This window comes from Echeneis naucrates, chromosome 16 (genome assembly GCF_900963305.1).
Source record: "Echeneis naucrates chromosome 16, fEcheNa1.1, whole genome shotgun sequence".
In the NCBI taxonomy this organism is placed as follows: domain Eukaryota; kingdom Metazoa; phylum Chordata; class Actinopteri; order Carangiformes; family Echeneidae; genus Echeneis; species Echeneis naucrates.
In genome coordinates, this window is record NC_042526.1 from 24,001,856 (window position 1) to 24,019,159 (window position 17,304).

At 42.3% G+C, this 17,304-nt stretch overlaps 1 protein-coding gene across 1 annotated transcript in view; it reads right to left on the bottom strand.

The window, feature by feature from the left end:
* carmil2 (capping protein regulator and myosin 1 linker 2) overlaps positions 1–17,304 on the bottom strand; it is a 55,002-nt gene that overhangs the window by 9,131 nt on the left and 28,567 nt on the right. The window contains exons 31-34 of the mRNA XM_029521964.1: positions 16,109–16,650; positions 6,375–6,478; positions 2,097–2,991; positions 565–669 (exon numbers count right to left, since the gene is read on the bottom strand). Of these exons, the coding sequence (XP_029377824.1) occupies positions 565–669; positions 2,097–2,991; positions 6,375–6,478; positions 16,109–16,650 (1,646 nt within the window). The remainder of the gene's footprint in view (positions 1–564; positions 670–2,096; positions 2,992–6,374; positions 6,479–16,108; positions 16,651–17,304) is intronic.

Consider the following 17,304-nt stretch of genomic DNA (forward strand, 5'->3'; position numbering starts at 1 on the left):
ATAAAGGGCAATGTGATTTTGTTGACAAAAGATTATGGTCTCTGACACATTTATCCAGCTAAGAGTGCCCCCAAAATGACCAGAAAAGGGACAGGGTGTATTTAAATGACAAAAGCTGCTTCACAGACCACTGAGGAGCTGGCAGTGACCGCTGGTCTCAGAACCGGCCAAGGAATCGGCTACAACCCCGTCTCAAATAATGTGTATTTTGTATTCTTGAACTACTGTAGCTTCTTGACTTCCCTCTCCTTTCTTCCTGCTGATGCTGTTGTGTGGGTCAAAAAAACTACTTGCTATGATTGAGAAATACAAGCTAGCTGTCCCCTCAACAGCTGCACATCAGCCTGCGTTCTCTGTTTTGTGTCCTAGTAGGTACATGAACTCTGACTAAAGAGAACAAGGTGATTACCCGATACAAGCACAAAAAGCTATCACAATGTAGATTTGACAGTTCCTGATGTCACTCAGTTCAGCGTGAATGAAAGGCATCTCACATGAAACACTGTCAGATAATGTGATGTGGTGCAGCATGAAAGAACTAATCTGAACATCTTTCAGAGTCACCTGGCTGGTCTTGGCGTCAGTCATCTGGATTTTTGCCACGCCCATTCTGTGCAGCATCACTTGAAGCCTCTGTTCAAAGCTTGATGTGCTGTCAGACGCATGTTTCTGCAAGACAGTACACACACACACACACACACACACCAGTCCAGGTTTCAGCTCCTGACTGCCATTGTCCTGTTCAAGCTTTTGTGGAGAACTTTATTACAATATGAAAACACATTAATAATAATATGAACATTTCAGAAAGGTCCATAAAGCGTCACATCGCTACATTGGAACTGTGGTAGGACTGATCCATTAATAAACACCTAATCATTAGATGTTGATTAGATCAGAATCTTTGCGATGATGAGATCATTTTTATCCATAACAGTGTTTTTAATCTCCCTGAACACAGAAAGTGTGTGAGAGAGACTCTCTGTCAGTCAATGGACAACACATATATAATTCTGGGCCAGTCTGGTTTGTCTGTCTGGGATATCCACGACCAGTCTGCCTGCGGTCACAAGAGTGGATGAATATTAATTTGCTAGTGTTTTAGTGTGAATAGTAAAACACAAGCCTTTGTAAAAGAGTGATGTGAATGTGTACGGTGAGGCTCAGGATCTGTGTGTTTTCTCAGACCTTCCATGTGCTCATTGAAATTATCGGTTCAGATGACCTCACCACCCCGCTAACTTTCCTTAAAATTTACGGTTCCAGATAAGAAACTGATTGTTCCATGTAATCAGACTGATGTGAAGTCAGTCTATTAGTAATTAGGTGACAAGTTTTCAGCTGTTCTCAGTCACTGATCCGATTCTACTACTCTATTGTTCTAAGTTAAGCATATAACTTTTATATGTTGTAATTTATACTCAACACCCCTGAATAATATATTAAATAATAAATTTCAAATTCAAGGACTGATACAAATTGACTATGTCCTTTGAGCCACTTGATCACTTTCTGGACATGGACATAGAGCTATTTAGTTATCATGTGAGCCAGGTAATGTTCAAATAACTCCACTCACTCTAAGTGTTTTCACCCTGCTGAAATGAATTGTGTTTACATTAATTCAATTCTGCCTTTAATCTGAGACTTATGTGACTTGACCAATAATCACAAAGACCAAAATTTGTGTGATGCACGTTTCCGCTACACTAAAGTCATCACTACAACAGAGTGCAAAAAACACTTCTATGTGCATTTGTTATTCATTCTTACAGTTGAACAACAAAGTTCTTCTAGCAGGTTCACCACTTTTTTAGTATTTGGAAACACTCCTGCTGTATTCTGATTGTTTACAGCACGTTTGTGTGTGCTGTTGTATTAATACATTGATGAAAATGTTTCCTGAATTTGTTTTATTTTTCAACTTGCATGTATGAGTTGCTGTGTAAGACACAGGAAAGGTTGAGTTGAGTTGAAAAAGCATCCTTATTTTAACCCTGACAGTCAAACAGTTCACAGTACGAGCAGGTTAGCCTTGGTCCTCTCTTTGTCACAGTGTGTGTGTGTGTGTTAGCTTTGTGCAGTGTCAGACTGACCTTACTGTGCATGTTATCCTTGTCTTCAGGCTCCAGGCCAGTCAGCAGGATGAGACTCTGGCTCTTGCCCTCTCTCAGTGACCTTTTGGTCACACTGAGTCTCCTCTCACCATATGGAGTCCCTCCCAACTTCAGCTCCTTCCTCAGAACAGCACCCCTCTCCTGTTTAGTTAGGGGTGAAGTGACCACTGGACTGAGATATCCTGCCTCTTCTTCCGTGTTGGAAAGTGCAGCATTTTTGCAGTCAGGTGTTGTGACAATGGTGGGGGAAAAGGCTGTGGTCTCACTGGGACGCGTTGGCATGGGTAATGTATTGGCAGCCGCAATGGCTTCCCTTGCATCGGCTGCAAGATGGTTGTTGGTAGCCAAGGTTCCTTCTGTGATGACGGCATCATTAGAAATGTTAGCATCCTTCACTGATCTTGCCCCTCTCTCCTTCTCTCTCTCCTTGTCCCTCTCCCTCTCTCTCTCCCTTTCTTTGGCCTCACGAAGGGGTCGAATAAGGTCTGCAATGGAGGTCCTTTTGACCTTCAACCCCTCTCCTCCTCCTCCCTCTCCCCCTCCTGCCTTGGCAGCTCGGCTGGTTCGAGCCCTCTTGAAGGCAAAGAAGTCACCAAACTTTTTCTTGATGTTTTTGGTTGGAAGTGTGGTGGTGGTGGTGGTGGTGGTGGTGACAGTATGAGGAGTGGAGGGTGCAGGGAATGTAGAGAGGGGTGGAACATCGGTGGATGTAAAAGATGTGTCAGTTGATGGGACAGAGGGGGAGGTGACAGCAGAAGTAATAGAGTAAGTGATATTCTCAGACGAAGTGGAAAATGGGGTTGAGGCAGAGGGGGGGGGGCTGGACTCTGAGGGAGTGGCTTGGGCAGGGTTTGACTCCTCCCATCGGCCTTTTCTGCAGCAGGGAGACAGCAGAAAGAGCAACAGACAAGAACAGAGACTCAGTACTACAGCTACTGCTACAGGACTCAAGACGCATGCAAATTTCAGGTACATAATGAGAAGGGTCATGCAAGCAGCACACAGATTGCAGACATCCATCACTGAGCTCTGACACAGTGAAAGTGGTCAGCTGGTCAGTCACAATCAGCTTCAATTATTCAGAAGAAGAAATCTAGATCGGCACGATGTTTGTGCCAACATATGGTGCTATGGAGTGCTGAGGACAAAGCGTTACCTGTTTTATTTCCTGATTTATTTTAATGATAAGGACTGAAGTGAAACCAGAAGTGTTTTTCTCTGTCTGGCAGAGCAGAGCTGTTCTGTTTCAAGCACCATCTGTGTCTTACTCTTTCCATGAAAGTTTTCTGTTCCTGAGTAACTACACATAAGGATTCTGCTGCTGATCCTTTAGAAATCAGTCAGAATCAGGAAATAAAAGTGTATGATATATGTTGGCCAGTAACTGCACCTATTGGGGGCAGGCTTTAGTATTAGACACACAAAACAGTAACAGTTCCTTTATATTTTTAACTTTTCTCCAGATAATTTTCATTTACAACATTTAAAGATGTGTTCTGCAAATGATGCATTCGTTCACTTGCAACTTTCCGGCCTACATGTTGGCTCCTGTTCCCAGGTTGAGAACCGCTGATCCATTTGATTACTGACAGATTGCCATGAAATTTAGTCTGAATGATTATTGTGTCCTAATTACTTTAACTACCCTGACATTTAGTGTGCTGCCATGGTCAAGTCCCAGTTTCTGCATTGATTACTTGCATTCCACTAGATTTGCTTGAATGGGGCCAAACTCATACACATCATATCTTGGTGATATTTGCAGACCAATTCTCTGTATTTCAGTGGTTCAAGAAGGCTTACACCCTGATGACAGCAACCACGTTGGGGACAGTTTTTAGGTGTTGGTTTATGAAGTGATGTACTATGTATTGGATCAGACAAGGGGTGAAAATAAAAAGGTAACATTAGTGCCAAAAACAGCAGCTGCTGACCTCGTTTACATCCTGCACAGCTCTCCACATGTGAAGAATTCTGGATATAGAATAACATCAGAACTGATGACATCCTGCATGTTAGGCATCTGAAACATACGATGGCCGGGCGTTGTTCTCGTGCTCACTGTTCCTGTTCCTGTGACTATAGTGGCTCAGTTTGGATTAACAAATCAAATCAAATCAGATTTATTTGTATAGCGCCAAATCATAACAAAGTTACATCAAAACACTTTACATATAGAGCAGGTCAAGACCAAACTCTTTATAAAATGATTTAAAGAGACCCAACAGATCCCCTGATGAGGCAGAATCCTCGAGCAGAATCAGGCTGGGGGGGGGGCGGCCATTAACACTTAATATAAACTTGGATACTGCGTCCCCTTCATCCCACAGACCAGTAAAGCATCAGATATGGACATGTTACTGGTCTACGATGGGACAATTCTCATTTTGTGAGTTATATATTCTATAGAGTGGGTTATTTTACAGTTAAAACTAAATCATCAAACCAGTGACTGGGAAATATTTGGTGGACATGCTCAACCACCACCAACACAAACAACCTTTCCCAAAGAGCTTCATCACTAGGCACCAATGCATGGCAGCATTGTGGTTAGCGCTGTTTGATTCCTGTGCCTGAGGCCTTTCAGTGCAGAGTTTGCTCCCTGTGCTTGCGTGGGGTTCCTCCCACAGACCAAAGACATGCATATTGAGGTTGATTGGTGACTCTAAATTGCATGAAGGCATGAGTGTGAATGTGAGTGGTTGTTGGTCTCTGTCTGTCTCTGTGTGTTGGCCCTGTGAGGGACTGGTGACCTGTCCAGGGTGACCCCGCCCCTCACCCCCTGTGAGCTGGGATTGGCTCCAGCAGCCCCCTGTGACCCAGAAATAAGCGGTATAAGATGAATGAATGAATGAATGTCTCTGCTGTTAAATACCTCTCTGAAGAGGAAGGCTGCAGTGCTGCACAACATCATCAGAGCCAGCTGTGGATGAGCCTGGACAGAACAGGCACCTGGAGCTACCTGCTCACAGTTTCTGAGAGCTTTTACTGGGACCGAGGACGGAGGAAGCTCAATCAGACACTACGACTGAGTTCTCATTAACTTCTTCTTATGTGATCACATTCACTGCTGTTGAAACATTTGACTTTTTGCTTTAACTAGTTCAATCACTGCTGAGGAACATGGGATGCTGTTTTTTTTTTTCAAACATCAAGCTTTCAGTTGTTGCTAATGCAGCTACAGTGCTGACTGTCCAATTCTCTCCAAACAGAAAGGTGCTTCAGTGTCAGTGACAGAGAGAGAGACGACGACTCCAAACCAAGATTCCAGGTCCTCATATCTGCACAAATACAATCATGCCAATCATCTGTTTGCTGAACTGAAGGTGAAACTGCCCAGTAAGGGGATGTGTTTATGTTACTACCATAAACCAATGCCAAGATATTCACTATGCAATCTACACACAGAGGTACAAGACTGAAACCAATATTCCTATTATATGACAGCAGACCCCTGCAGTACAAATATCTGTTCCTGCCACAGCTACACTGAATAAACTTTATTGAAAATCACCAAACAGACAAAAGCACATCACCAATGAAAAGTTGGTGGAAAGGTTCAAAACAGTTCCATGAAGAGCTCTCCCTGGAAAAAACTGAAAGTCTGTGTGTTACTAAATATAATTTATGCGGTAGAGGTAATGTACACCAGAAAAGAAATCGAAGCCATTAAATTCCCACAGGTATACTCTGGTTCAACATATCAAGACCAGACCAAATATACTTTAGAAGTTGTCAGACAAGAAGACATCCATGACAAGAGGTCAAACTTTGGCTGAATTTGTGTTATGGGGGTAATTTATATAAAAATGTTTTACTTCTTGGAAGCATCTTAAACTTGTAATACAGTTCCTACAATGCAACCCTAAAAACAATGTCTGACTTTTGATTGACAACTGTGTGAGCGTGAACCTGCTCTGAAGCTTGAAGGAACTCATCATCAGTGATGAGGAGATTGGGGAAGGTGACTGAATCCCAGTGACTCCACCAGGCGAGTCACAGTGACCCTCACAGTGACGCCAGCGTGACACAAACTGACTTCACTTTTGCACCATTGTCATTCAAAGAGGAAGGAGCCTGATGACATCAGAGTTAAGATCTAAGTGGATCAACATCAGGCTCATTGAGTAGATATTACAGATTTAATTTCAAGCATACTGCTTCCTGAAGTGGATGCCTGTTGCTAAATATGCAATGTCTGTGTGTGTCTGTGTCTGTGTGTGTATGTGTGTGTGTGTGTTTGCAAATTAAACTCACAGTGCAAAATCAGGAAGGATTTTCTTGGTAAAGAACTCCTCTACTCCTTCGTCCACTCTGCCCATCCCCTCTGTGGTCTCATTCTCAACCTTTGACACTGGCTCCTGGAACAAAAACACACAATATAACACAGAGGTACACATTGCATTGTGTTTGTCATGGAGGATCAAAACAGTAACTCACTAGTCACAAGTTGCCATTCTGTAAATGATTAGATTTTAGCTAAAGACAAGTTCATGAGTGAGATACTTTGGGGTTAAAGTTACAGGAACATGATTGTTTCAATGGATGGCAGACTAATCGATCACTCAGAGCACTTCACACATCATCAGGATTGGAGGACTGTTTTGCCCAAAGACATTTCAACTAAAGGAATCAAACCACCGACCTTCACATGAGTAGGTGATCTGAATTATCTCCTGTGTATGATATTTGATTTAATGCAATGTAACAATTTGACAGCATTAACACACTAAACACCCCACACATTTCAGTTAATTTGTATTTTTTTTAATAAAATCATTATGTGAGATTTGTGAAATGGGCTTGAAGCTCCGGCTGTTCTGGTTTGAGCAGTAAGCTTGAGTTGGGGAAGGTCATCATGTCTAAGTATTTTTCTAACTGGGTCAAGCCCATACTGCTGAACATGGACGTGCAGCCAGGGGAGGCAGGTGAGCTCATCATGAGAAGTAAGAAAGAAATTACAAAATATTATTAATATTTGTCCACTGGTCTGTGTTTTCAATGCAATTTTGATGTGGTTTCTATAAGTTTTCATCATTTTTATAGTCAAAATTGCTGTAATTCTGTAGAGCTGAGAGATGAGGCAGTGACGAGCCGTGCCTCACCCCAGAGGCAAAATGCACACGCTCAATCCAGTTCATGAGGGATCGCACACCCTCATGAACTGGATTGAGCGCGTGCATTTTGTGTGTGCTTGTTGCCATTTCTGTCTAATATATCCAATAATCATGTTTGGAGACACTTTTATTACACGTCTTAATGTCCATAGTGTTTCGGCAATGTATTTCTCATATGTGTGTAATATTTCAGTCTAATTGATCTGACATGAATCCACAAGAAAAATCAGCCAGTACCGCTGCCTCAATGTAGGGGGCGATAGTGAGCCTGCAGTTCAAGGTTACGACTCGGTTTACTCGTGAAAATTCAACATCAACGTAACACCTGCACTGGATTTTCACCCTGAACATGAAGGGTTTGGTTTCCACATTAAGGAACTGATAATGTTTAGTAATCTTGAGATTACTGACAAAATAAACTACCCTCAGGCTTTAGCTTAAAGCTTTTAAAAACAACAGGGATAGTTCAGTTCAGGACAAAAATGGGTTTGAATTCAAACTGGTTGTGTTTTCTTGTCACATTTTTTGTCAGAATTGAAAATCAGTTTCTTTGCACACCACTGTTTACTTTTGTTTGTATTTAATGTTTATGTACTGTGGAATTGAAAGAGAAGGGTTAGGGTCTGAGTCTCTATAAATTTAACTGCCAAATGCAGCCCTACTTGTGTGTAAGGATCTCTGATATGAAACATAAGGAGCAGTCAGAGTAAAATCTAAACTACTATTAGCATTATATGTTTGTAAATCTGACTTGCAAGTCAGTGCCTCCCCAACCACAAACCTCACCGCACGTCACTGCTGCTGAAATATGAATATTGTATTACTGGAGCAGCAGCTGTGTGCATATTAAGTTTTCTCTTGGCTTTTTACAAGTTAATGTCATGAGGGTCTTAGTTCTTTAACTTCACAGCAATGAAAATATTTAAGGTTCCCTCGAGATAAAAAAAGGCACCTAAGCACAGTGTACAGTTATTTCACCACTATCTTCAAAATGAAATATTTCTTGTCAAATTTAAAGGAAATAATACTTGTCAAATGATCATTTGCTACTTTTCTTGTTCTGAGACAATGTATTGGACCTTGGGGTCAGTGTAAATACTACAAATAATATATCAAAGCTTCAGAGTCATGACAATGAGATATTTTCCTCTGTCAGTCTCTAATTTATCTCCATCTCCCAGCTCTTCTATCTCTGTTTATCATCCAGTTTAAAAAAATGCACCTCATTCTGCCACCTCCTTTACAGCCACCTGTCTCCGTGTGCTACTTGCCAAAATAGCAGTCTGTCACACAATTATTGGCACGGAGTAATGTACATTTGTTACCATGGGGCAACTGAGCTGCCACTACCCCACAATCTGCACACCTGCACACAGGATGTGTACAGTCATGTGACAATAGGTTGATAAATAAAGCAACATTATGTAAATCATAAACCGTTTTTTCAATTCAGCCTGTGTCCATCAAACTTTGACATCCAGCTCAATATATCAGTGCATCACTGTACAGTTTTTACTGTAACAAACGTTGCTGCAGTTAAATTGTATCTACGGCTCTCCACAGTGCACAGGAGCAAAAGCAAACTTGTGGCCTAACTGGCAGATGAAGTTTTACCTGGCAACAGGTTGGCTGGAGAAGCTGGTGATGCAGAAAAAAAAAAAAACCTGACTTCTTGACCTGATGTTTTCTAGTTGCTCCAAATACAAGGACCTGGTGGTAGTATGATTTTTTCTTTTGTGGGATGGCCCCCATAACGTCGGCTGACTCGCTTTAGTCCCTGGGAAGGTTCAAATGCTGTTTCATTTTACACCAGATGTAACGGGATGCACTCCTTCCAAAAAGTTCAACTTTGGTTTCATCAGTCCACAGAATATTTTCCCAAAAGCTTTGGGGATCATCAAGATGTTTTTTGGCAAAGTGAGACGAGCCTTTATGTTTTTATTTTTTGTCAGCAGTGGCTTTTGCCTCGTCCCTTTCTTATGGCTGAGTCATGAACTCTGACCTTTACTGAGGCAAGTGAGGCCTGCATATGTTTAGATGTTGTTGTGGGTTCCTTTGTGACCTCTTGGATCAGTCATTGCTGTGCTCCTGGGGTCATTTTGTAGGCCGGCCTCTCCTGGGACGGTTCACCTCTGTACCATGCTTTCTCCATTTATGGATAACGGCTCTCACTGTGGTTCGCTGGAGTCCCAAAGGTTTAGAAATGGCTTTGTAACCTTTTCCAGACTGAGACATGTCAATTACTTTTCTTCTTATCTGCTCCTGAATTTCTTTGGATCGCAGCATGACGTCTTTGGTTCAGTATGGCTTACTTCACCTTGTCAGACAGGTTCTATTTAAGTGATCTCTTGATTTGAAAGGTCTGGCAGCAGTCAGGCCTGGATAAGGCTATGGACTTGAACTCAGCTTTCCACAATAATATGATTAATCAGGGGGTCAATTACTTTTTCACACAGGACAATGTAGGTTTGGACAGTATTTTTCTCTTAACAAATACATTTAATGTTTACTTGGGTTATCTTTGTTTAATATTTAAATTTGTTTGATGATCTGAAACAGTTGTGTGTGACAAACGTGCTTCACAGCACTGTGCATGACTGGAGTCCATCTGAATATTAATGAGAAGAATGAAGGGAAACATCCATGATCACTCTCTCGTCCATCACCGTACATCTAGAGACTGTACTTGCATTTTCATCGTTTAAGTAACCATGAGAACTCTGGTGCCTGACTCCTCATTCCCTCGTTACAACATCACCTCTGTCCAGAATCTTCACTGGCTGCCTTGCTTGCATCGGACTGCACCGATATAAACCGCATGATCCAAAGTAAGCTTTTTACCCAGACTGCTGTCATACTTCATGGTGGCGGCACATTGGACTTCATTGTGTTCCCAGAGATGTGCCATCCTACTAAAATTGCTGGACTTTTTACCGCTCCGGTTCCTCACCCCACTCAGTTCTGTTCCCTCATATTGCTCTTGCAGCTGTATGGCTTTCTTTCTTTGCCTGTGGTCACACCCTCTGGGAAAGACAATCAACACAATGGTTTTGGTAACGTCCTCAGCCTAATGTTAAGCATTCTGTTAATGTTCACCCAAATCCTGGGCCTCCTCAGATAACCGCATTACTTCTCAATTGTCATTTAGAGACTTCAGTGATCGCAAATCCTTGGACTTTTGATATGTAAACATCTGCAGTGCGTGAAATTCTAAAATCTTTAACCTTTAAAAAAACATTGATACATAATGCTAACCTTGATGTCTTAGCTATCGCTGAATCCTGGCATCAGATGCGAAACACTGATAATAGTATTCTGATACCAGGCTACAATGCATTTCTTCAGGACAGAGCCACCAGGGAAGCAGGCATAGCTTTGCATGTTAAAGACCACCTGCACAGTTTAGTTGTTCTTTCTAAATCAGTGCTTAAGCAATTTGAGTTATTTTTAAAGCTTAAACTCTCAACAAGCTTCTCTCTCACTGTTGCTGTCTGTTTTCAGAGTGGCCTTTCATTATGGCCAGCCGAAGGCACACCTGTGCAATATTCATGCTCTAATCAGCATCTTGATATGCCACAACTATGAGGTGGGATGGATTATTTCAGCAAAGGAGAAGTGTTCACTAACACAGATTTAGACAGATTTGTGAACAATATGTGAGAAAAATGTATATATTGTGTAGATACAAAAATGTTTCAGATCTTTAAGTTCAGTTCATGCAAAAACAAAAGTGTTGAATTTCTATTTTTGTTTAGTGTATTTCAAAAATACATTTACCTCAATCATCTATAAACATGCCCCTAAAGACCAAGAATTGTTACAGTCCTTGGTTCTCCCATGAGTTGGTGAAGCTTATCTGTCAAAAGAACAGCCTTTGGCAGAAAACCTGTTTATCCCAGTGTCTTGGCCGTTGGAAAACAGTCAAGCTGATGGAAAACAAATTTACTTCTTCCCACCTGCCAAACTCTGTGGTATTCAACAGTACCATTATCACGATAAGCCTCACATGGCCATCTCCTCAACCATCACTTTGTTAACTTAACCAAGGCCTTTACCACTCCAGACCCTGTTAAGGCCTCTTTTTGTTACTCAGGCTTCCCCATCCACCAATATTGGTTTCTCCCTCAAATCCCTCTCTATCTGAGAAGTGAAGGATGAACTCATCAAGCTAAATTCTCATAAATCTATTAGCATTGATGGAACTGAGCTGATCCTTAAAAGCATCTGCTCATATTATTGCTATAGCTCTCTGTTTTCCCTCCTGTCTGGAAATGGGCCATGATTTTCCCCCTCTTTAAAGGTGGCTCCGACTGACTGACCCTACTGCTTCCATGCATAGCCAAAGTTCAGGAGAAGCTAATTCATAAACAGCTAAGCCACTTCCTTGCTTCAAACCAAATTCTGTCTCACCTGCAATCTGTTTTCTGGACTTATTATGGGTATTATAGCCACCATAAAGGTTCTTGACAACATTATCACAGAGTTAGAAAACAAGCAGGTCTGTGTAGCTGCCTTTACTGACCTTGCTACTGGCTTCCTCCTATGTAGGTTTGCTGTGACTGGTTTGCCAACTATCTTGCTAACCGTGTCCAGCAGCTGAAGACTGAAAATATTTTGTCTGAACCTTACAGCCTTCAAAGGTGTGCCTCAGGGCTCCATATTGGGCTCAAGCTTATTCTCCATCTACATTATGATGGAGCCAAAGCTGCTGGCAAATCCACGATCCATCCATACGCTGATGACCCCATCCTATATTCAGTTAGCTGGGCTTTCCACTCTGCCAGATTTAAATTGTGAGGTCCGGAAAGGGGGGGTGGAGATTCCCATCTCCCACAACCCTCAGATTTCAAAGAGACTGTTGTCTCCAACAGAGATTTCCCAGAGATCTTCCCAGATCTCCACTAAGTGCCATCACTTATCTGACCCTGCTTCCCCAAACAATAAATTCATGCCACAAATCAGCAAAACCTGCCTAACCCCCCCCCCCACAGAGTGGCACCCTTCTCTGACCATTCACTCTGGTTGGCCTGATAACATTATCAGGCGACGGCTGTAATATTGGCGCTCTGGAATGCATCCAGGCCATCAAGGACACAAAGATTCATATAATAAGAAAATGGATATTCCGATCAAATAAGAGACTGCAAAACTGCTGAACTGATTCCCCCGCGAGAAGAGGACTTCACAGCTGCTTGAACCATTTTTCTACGAGATAGTTTGGCAGACAGAATTTACACTGGACAAGAAGCTATTCAACTTATGTAGCAACACCACCTGAATGACGAACCACCGGAACCAAGCACGGTAATCTATGGGCTTGGTTGTTGCCTATAACTGTTCTGTAAAACGAAAAAGAAACTTCAAACACTGTCCATAGTCATTCAGTTCTGCAGTCAAGATATGCATGAAAATGTTCTTTTCTTAGATCATTTGTTTGTGTGCTCTGTGATGTTGTGATTAACTAATAACCATTTAATTATGTTTTACAGTGAATCAGATAAAACCATGTCCACCGAAGTAACTACAACAAGCAGAGAAAACTGTACTTATCAAAATGATCCATTTATCTTTGTTTTATATATAACTTCATACTTGGGTGAATGAAAGGCGGAGTTAAAACCCAAACACCGCCCCTGCTATGCCCTGAAGCTAAAGGGAGAAATTTGATTGGACCGAATTTGCGCCAACCACAGACCACTCCCGTGGGTCGGCCCCCGAATAAAAGTAGTCAAAATGAAATTTTATGGAGTCCTGAATTGGTGGAGTTCTGGGGAAGTTCTGAAGATGAGAGCTTCCCCAGGAGACTTGACAAAGCAATAACAACCACAACAGAAAAAGAAACTCAGAAGTCAGAATTTAGCGGCTAAGCTACAGGGGCTAAGTTCTAACTTAAAGCTGAAGCTACTGGAGATCGGAACAAGTTTGGCTGCACGGCACTCCGCCTCCAGCGTCTTGAGTTGCCGTGGTAACCAGGGCCGCTTGTGCTGCCCACTGCTCCAGTCTGTTTTCATCAGGAAAGAGAAGAATAATTCGGATATTAACTTAATAACCAAGCCAATCACACGAAATACAACTCTGCCGCTGAAGAGGGACGAGCCAGACGGACAGCCACTTCAGCCGAGGACCAGTCTAACTTGGGAGGCCATGACGGAGGATCTCGACACGGCCACTCTCGTCAGACATCTCCTGCTCTGCGTGGCCAGTTGAGTCGTCTCCTAAGTAAGGTGGCGTTTATCTGCCTCCCCAGCTGGTTGTTCTGAGTGGTGAGAGGCATGGATATTAGACAACAGTGAATCAAGTTTAGTTTTAGAGCTCTCCTTCCTCAGACAGACTCCCCCTTGTATTTTGATAAACGATCTGCCATTCGTTTGCCCAAATCCTCAAGAATCACCAGCCGCTTAATTATCATTGTTATATCATGCCATTCCATTTACATATCCAAGCTCACCTGTTTCTCCGAGTTTATGCTTTGATTTACACCTGTATATAATGAGCACGTTTTTATTTCCCCTTTTTTTATTAATAAAAACCCCATAAATGAAGCCATTGTTACACTCCTTCCTTCAGTAAGTGTCAATCCACAGTAAAGGACATCCCTTCAGATTAGGACTTGATAAGAGGCAATAATATACAAAATCCTACGCACAACAACATGTACTCTTCAACTCAGCTTCACCTCTGTTGAACAGTCCTTTCACAACCAGCATTTATACCTAAATGCTAATAAGACCAAATGCATAATTTAGTTGGAAACAATGATGCCCCCGGACTTCCCAAGATCTACTGCCGATGGCTCGGATTCGGACTATGTCAATTCCAACAAATACCTAAGTATCTGGTTGAATGCATCTCTGTCTTTCACCACACACATCAACAAATTTCAGACTAAAGTCGAAGCCAGAGTAGCTTTTTTCTTCCGTAACAAAGATTCTTTCACTCAAGCTGCCAAGCAGAGGAACGGCCCTGATCAAGATGGCAATACTCTCAATTCTGGACTACGGCGATATCATCCACAAAATGGGACCAAGCACTGCCCTCAAAAAGCTGGACACTCTTCATCACTCAGCCATCTGCTTTACCATTAATGCACCTTTCCACACACACCTTTGTGATCTCTATAAACTGGTGGGCTGCTGCTCCCTTCAGACCCGGCGGCTCCATCATTGGTTTCACGTTGTCTATTAAACAATCCTGGGAAAGATACCACCATATCTGCAATCTCTTTTTCACTTTGCCCATAATAATTAACACACTAGGTCAAGTGAATACATCAAGCTCACCATTCCCAGTATCGCTACTATTTTTGTCCGCAACTCCTTTCACTTTGCAGCAGCAAACGGTTTACAAAACAGCCGGAAACTTTTATATTTGACTTCTTTTATCACCTTCACATACACACATCACATGCACACACATTCTCTCCTTTACTTCAGACCATTTCTTCATTCACACGCATACCTGTACATTCTCACAAATACACATTACTTCTCCCCTGTTTTCTGTTATTGCTCAGTCACTTATCCTTCTTCTTACTCCTGCCATTTATCCCCCTCGCACAGAAAGGACCCAGACCATGAACCAAAAACACGACCTTCTCATTTTTGAGGCCACTCTGCCCGGCCAGGTCATGTTTGTAAATGAGAATTACTTCTCAAACATTTATCCATGTAAAATAAAGGTAAAAAAAAAAGCTGCTGCTCCTGACAGCAGAAACTTTTTGTGTGTTTCATCGTGTAGGATAGCGTGTCAGTTATTTCCCATGTTTGAACTTGTTAATAATATGTATATATTTTTTTTTTTGCGGACACCATGTTATTTTTCACCTGTGTATATCAAAGACTTCAAAATAATTCCAGCTTCTCAGATGTATTGAGGATGTTGACAGCTGCTCCTCTACTAAACGTAAATCCAGTAGAACAACAGGCTCTTGCTCCTAATGGATGAAATAATTCTAAATTTGCATGCCAGCATCCTAATGCAAACACTTGGATGCTGATTAGCTAATGCTAGCATCTCTTTGCTATTAGAATTACTTATGTAAGAAGTTTTCAATCCAAATTCAAAGACAAAAACATTTACTCTTGCACAGCTTCCATCAGGATCCAGAAACTCTCAGTAATTTTTACCACAACCGTCAAATGTGCACATTTCAAAAACTGAAATCACGCAGAAGATATAATCTACAAACTCAAGGTCAGCGTTGATGTAGAGAAATTCTCTTTTTTCCCCCATTTACACAGTTACAGCACAGACCCCCATTAATGTGGAAGCATGAATAATTGAGTTAGTGAAAGCAGTCCCTGGAGAGAGCAAGATAAAGAGAAACAGAGAGTAAGAGAGGGGCATCAGCAGCAGGAACAACCCAGGGAACACCACTCCCAAAATTCATGTGTCTATTCTGTTTTTCTCTCATAGAGACACACACACACACACACACACACACGCATGCATGCACATGTCTACATGGAGCAAGAGATTGCAAAGAAAAAAAGATGGCTACCATAATATTACAGCATCATAGAAATAATTAGCTAGAGAGCAGTGGAGAGCAATGGATTCTATAGTTTTCTCCTCGGGGGATCCTCTGTAGTCGTGTGATTAGCTTCCCACTCCATCTACCCTTCCCTTTATGCTTCATTCCTCCTATCCTTCATCTATCTTTCCCTGCATCTGGTTTTCTACATTTTACTGTAGCTCTGTATTTCTGAGTGCATTCTACAAACACAAGCTGTGTGTACATATGTAAACATGAAAAGTGTGTGCTGATACAAATGTAATATATATTCAGCATGTTCATACAAATCGTCCTTGTGTGTGCGTGTATGTATGTGTGGTCACTGCTAAATATTTCTGTATATGTCTATGTGTTCTTACCTGAGGCCTGGAGGAGGGGGGCTGTGTATATGTGCGTCGTGGCCGTGGTCGGGAGGCAGTGTAGTGTTTTAGAGTCTGTCCCTGGGTAGGTAGAGGCTCCATGAGAGAAGCTGGGGATCCAGAGCCACGGAGGGGGCCTGGGCTGGGTCCACAGCCAGGGAAGGGAGTCTCTCGTCTGGGTGAGCCTCCTTGGCCAGCTGCCTCCTCCTCGGGTGCTCGGGTGTGGATGGAATCAAGGAGGGGGAAAATAGGAGGAGGAATGAACGATGCTTTTCTTGTTCCTGATATCGCTGCTGCAGCATCCACCACGTCTACCTCCCCCTCCCTCCACCTCCTCACCCTCCATCCTGGGGGGGAGGGGGACGGGGAAGTGGAAGGGGAAGGGGAGGGGCTTGAGGCCATGAGTGACAGGGGGGTTGCTGTTGGCAACTGAGGGAGGCCACATCTTGATTCTCCCCCACCCTCATCTCCAGCACCTCCACTACTCTCTCTCTCTGTTCCTCTGTCCCTGCTGTGCTGCTCACAGTCTGCATCCAGGAGACCTGAGAGAAAAGCAGTATCAGTGATGAGAGGAAATGCACAAAGAAAGGTAGACAGAGCAAGGAAAGTAGGGGAAGATGCATCTGTGGCTGTCTAGGGTATGCTTAACTTAATGGGGAAGACATGGTGAATCTTCTGAGGGTGCAGTAAAAAAAGGAGGGGGCGGAGCTGAGCATACAACAGAGAAATAATCATTTAAACAGAGCCACACAAAGAGGTAACAGAGGAGGCACTGTACTGCACATAGGACCAGTGATTAGCCTGTCACAGTTCAAGATGGTGATCGAGATGGTGGCAGCATTAGTATTTTAGCTGAGGGGTCTCCTCCATGTTCTAAAGATGCTACATGAGATATTGACCTAATTCTTTCTGACCTCAACTATAGAACACAAGGAAACCCATCATTGTGACGAAAAATTAAGAATTTCTTGATATTTTACTTAAACTATCATTTATTGAAATTTTAATTTATCCACTCAACCTTTATTTATTCTCGATCATTGAAGGCAAGCCCTATTTTCAATGATGTTGAAAGCACAAGATAAAAACAAAGTAATACCAATAATCTGACTACTAAAGATGATTATATAGTTTAAAATAAATTGAATAATCTGGGGACTGCCAGACCAGGAACATTTTAAGTTAACGTTGGAAGC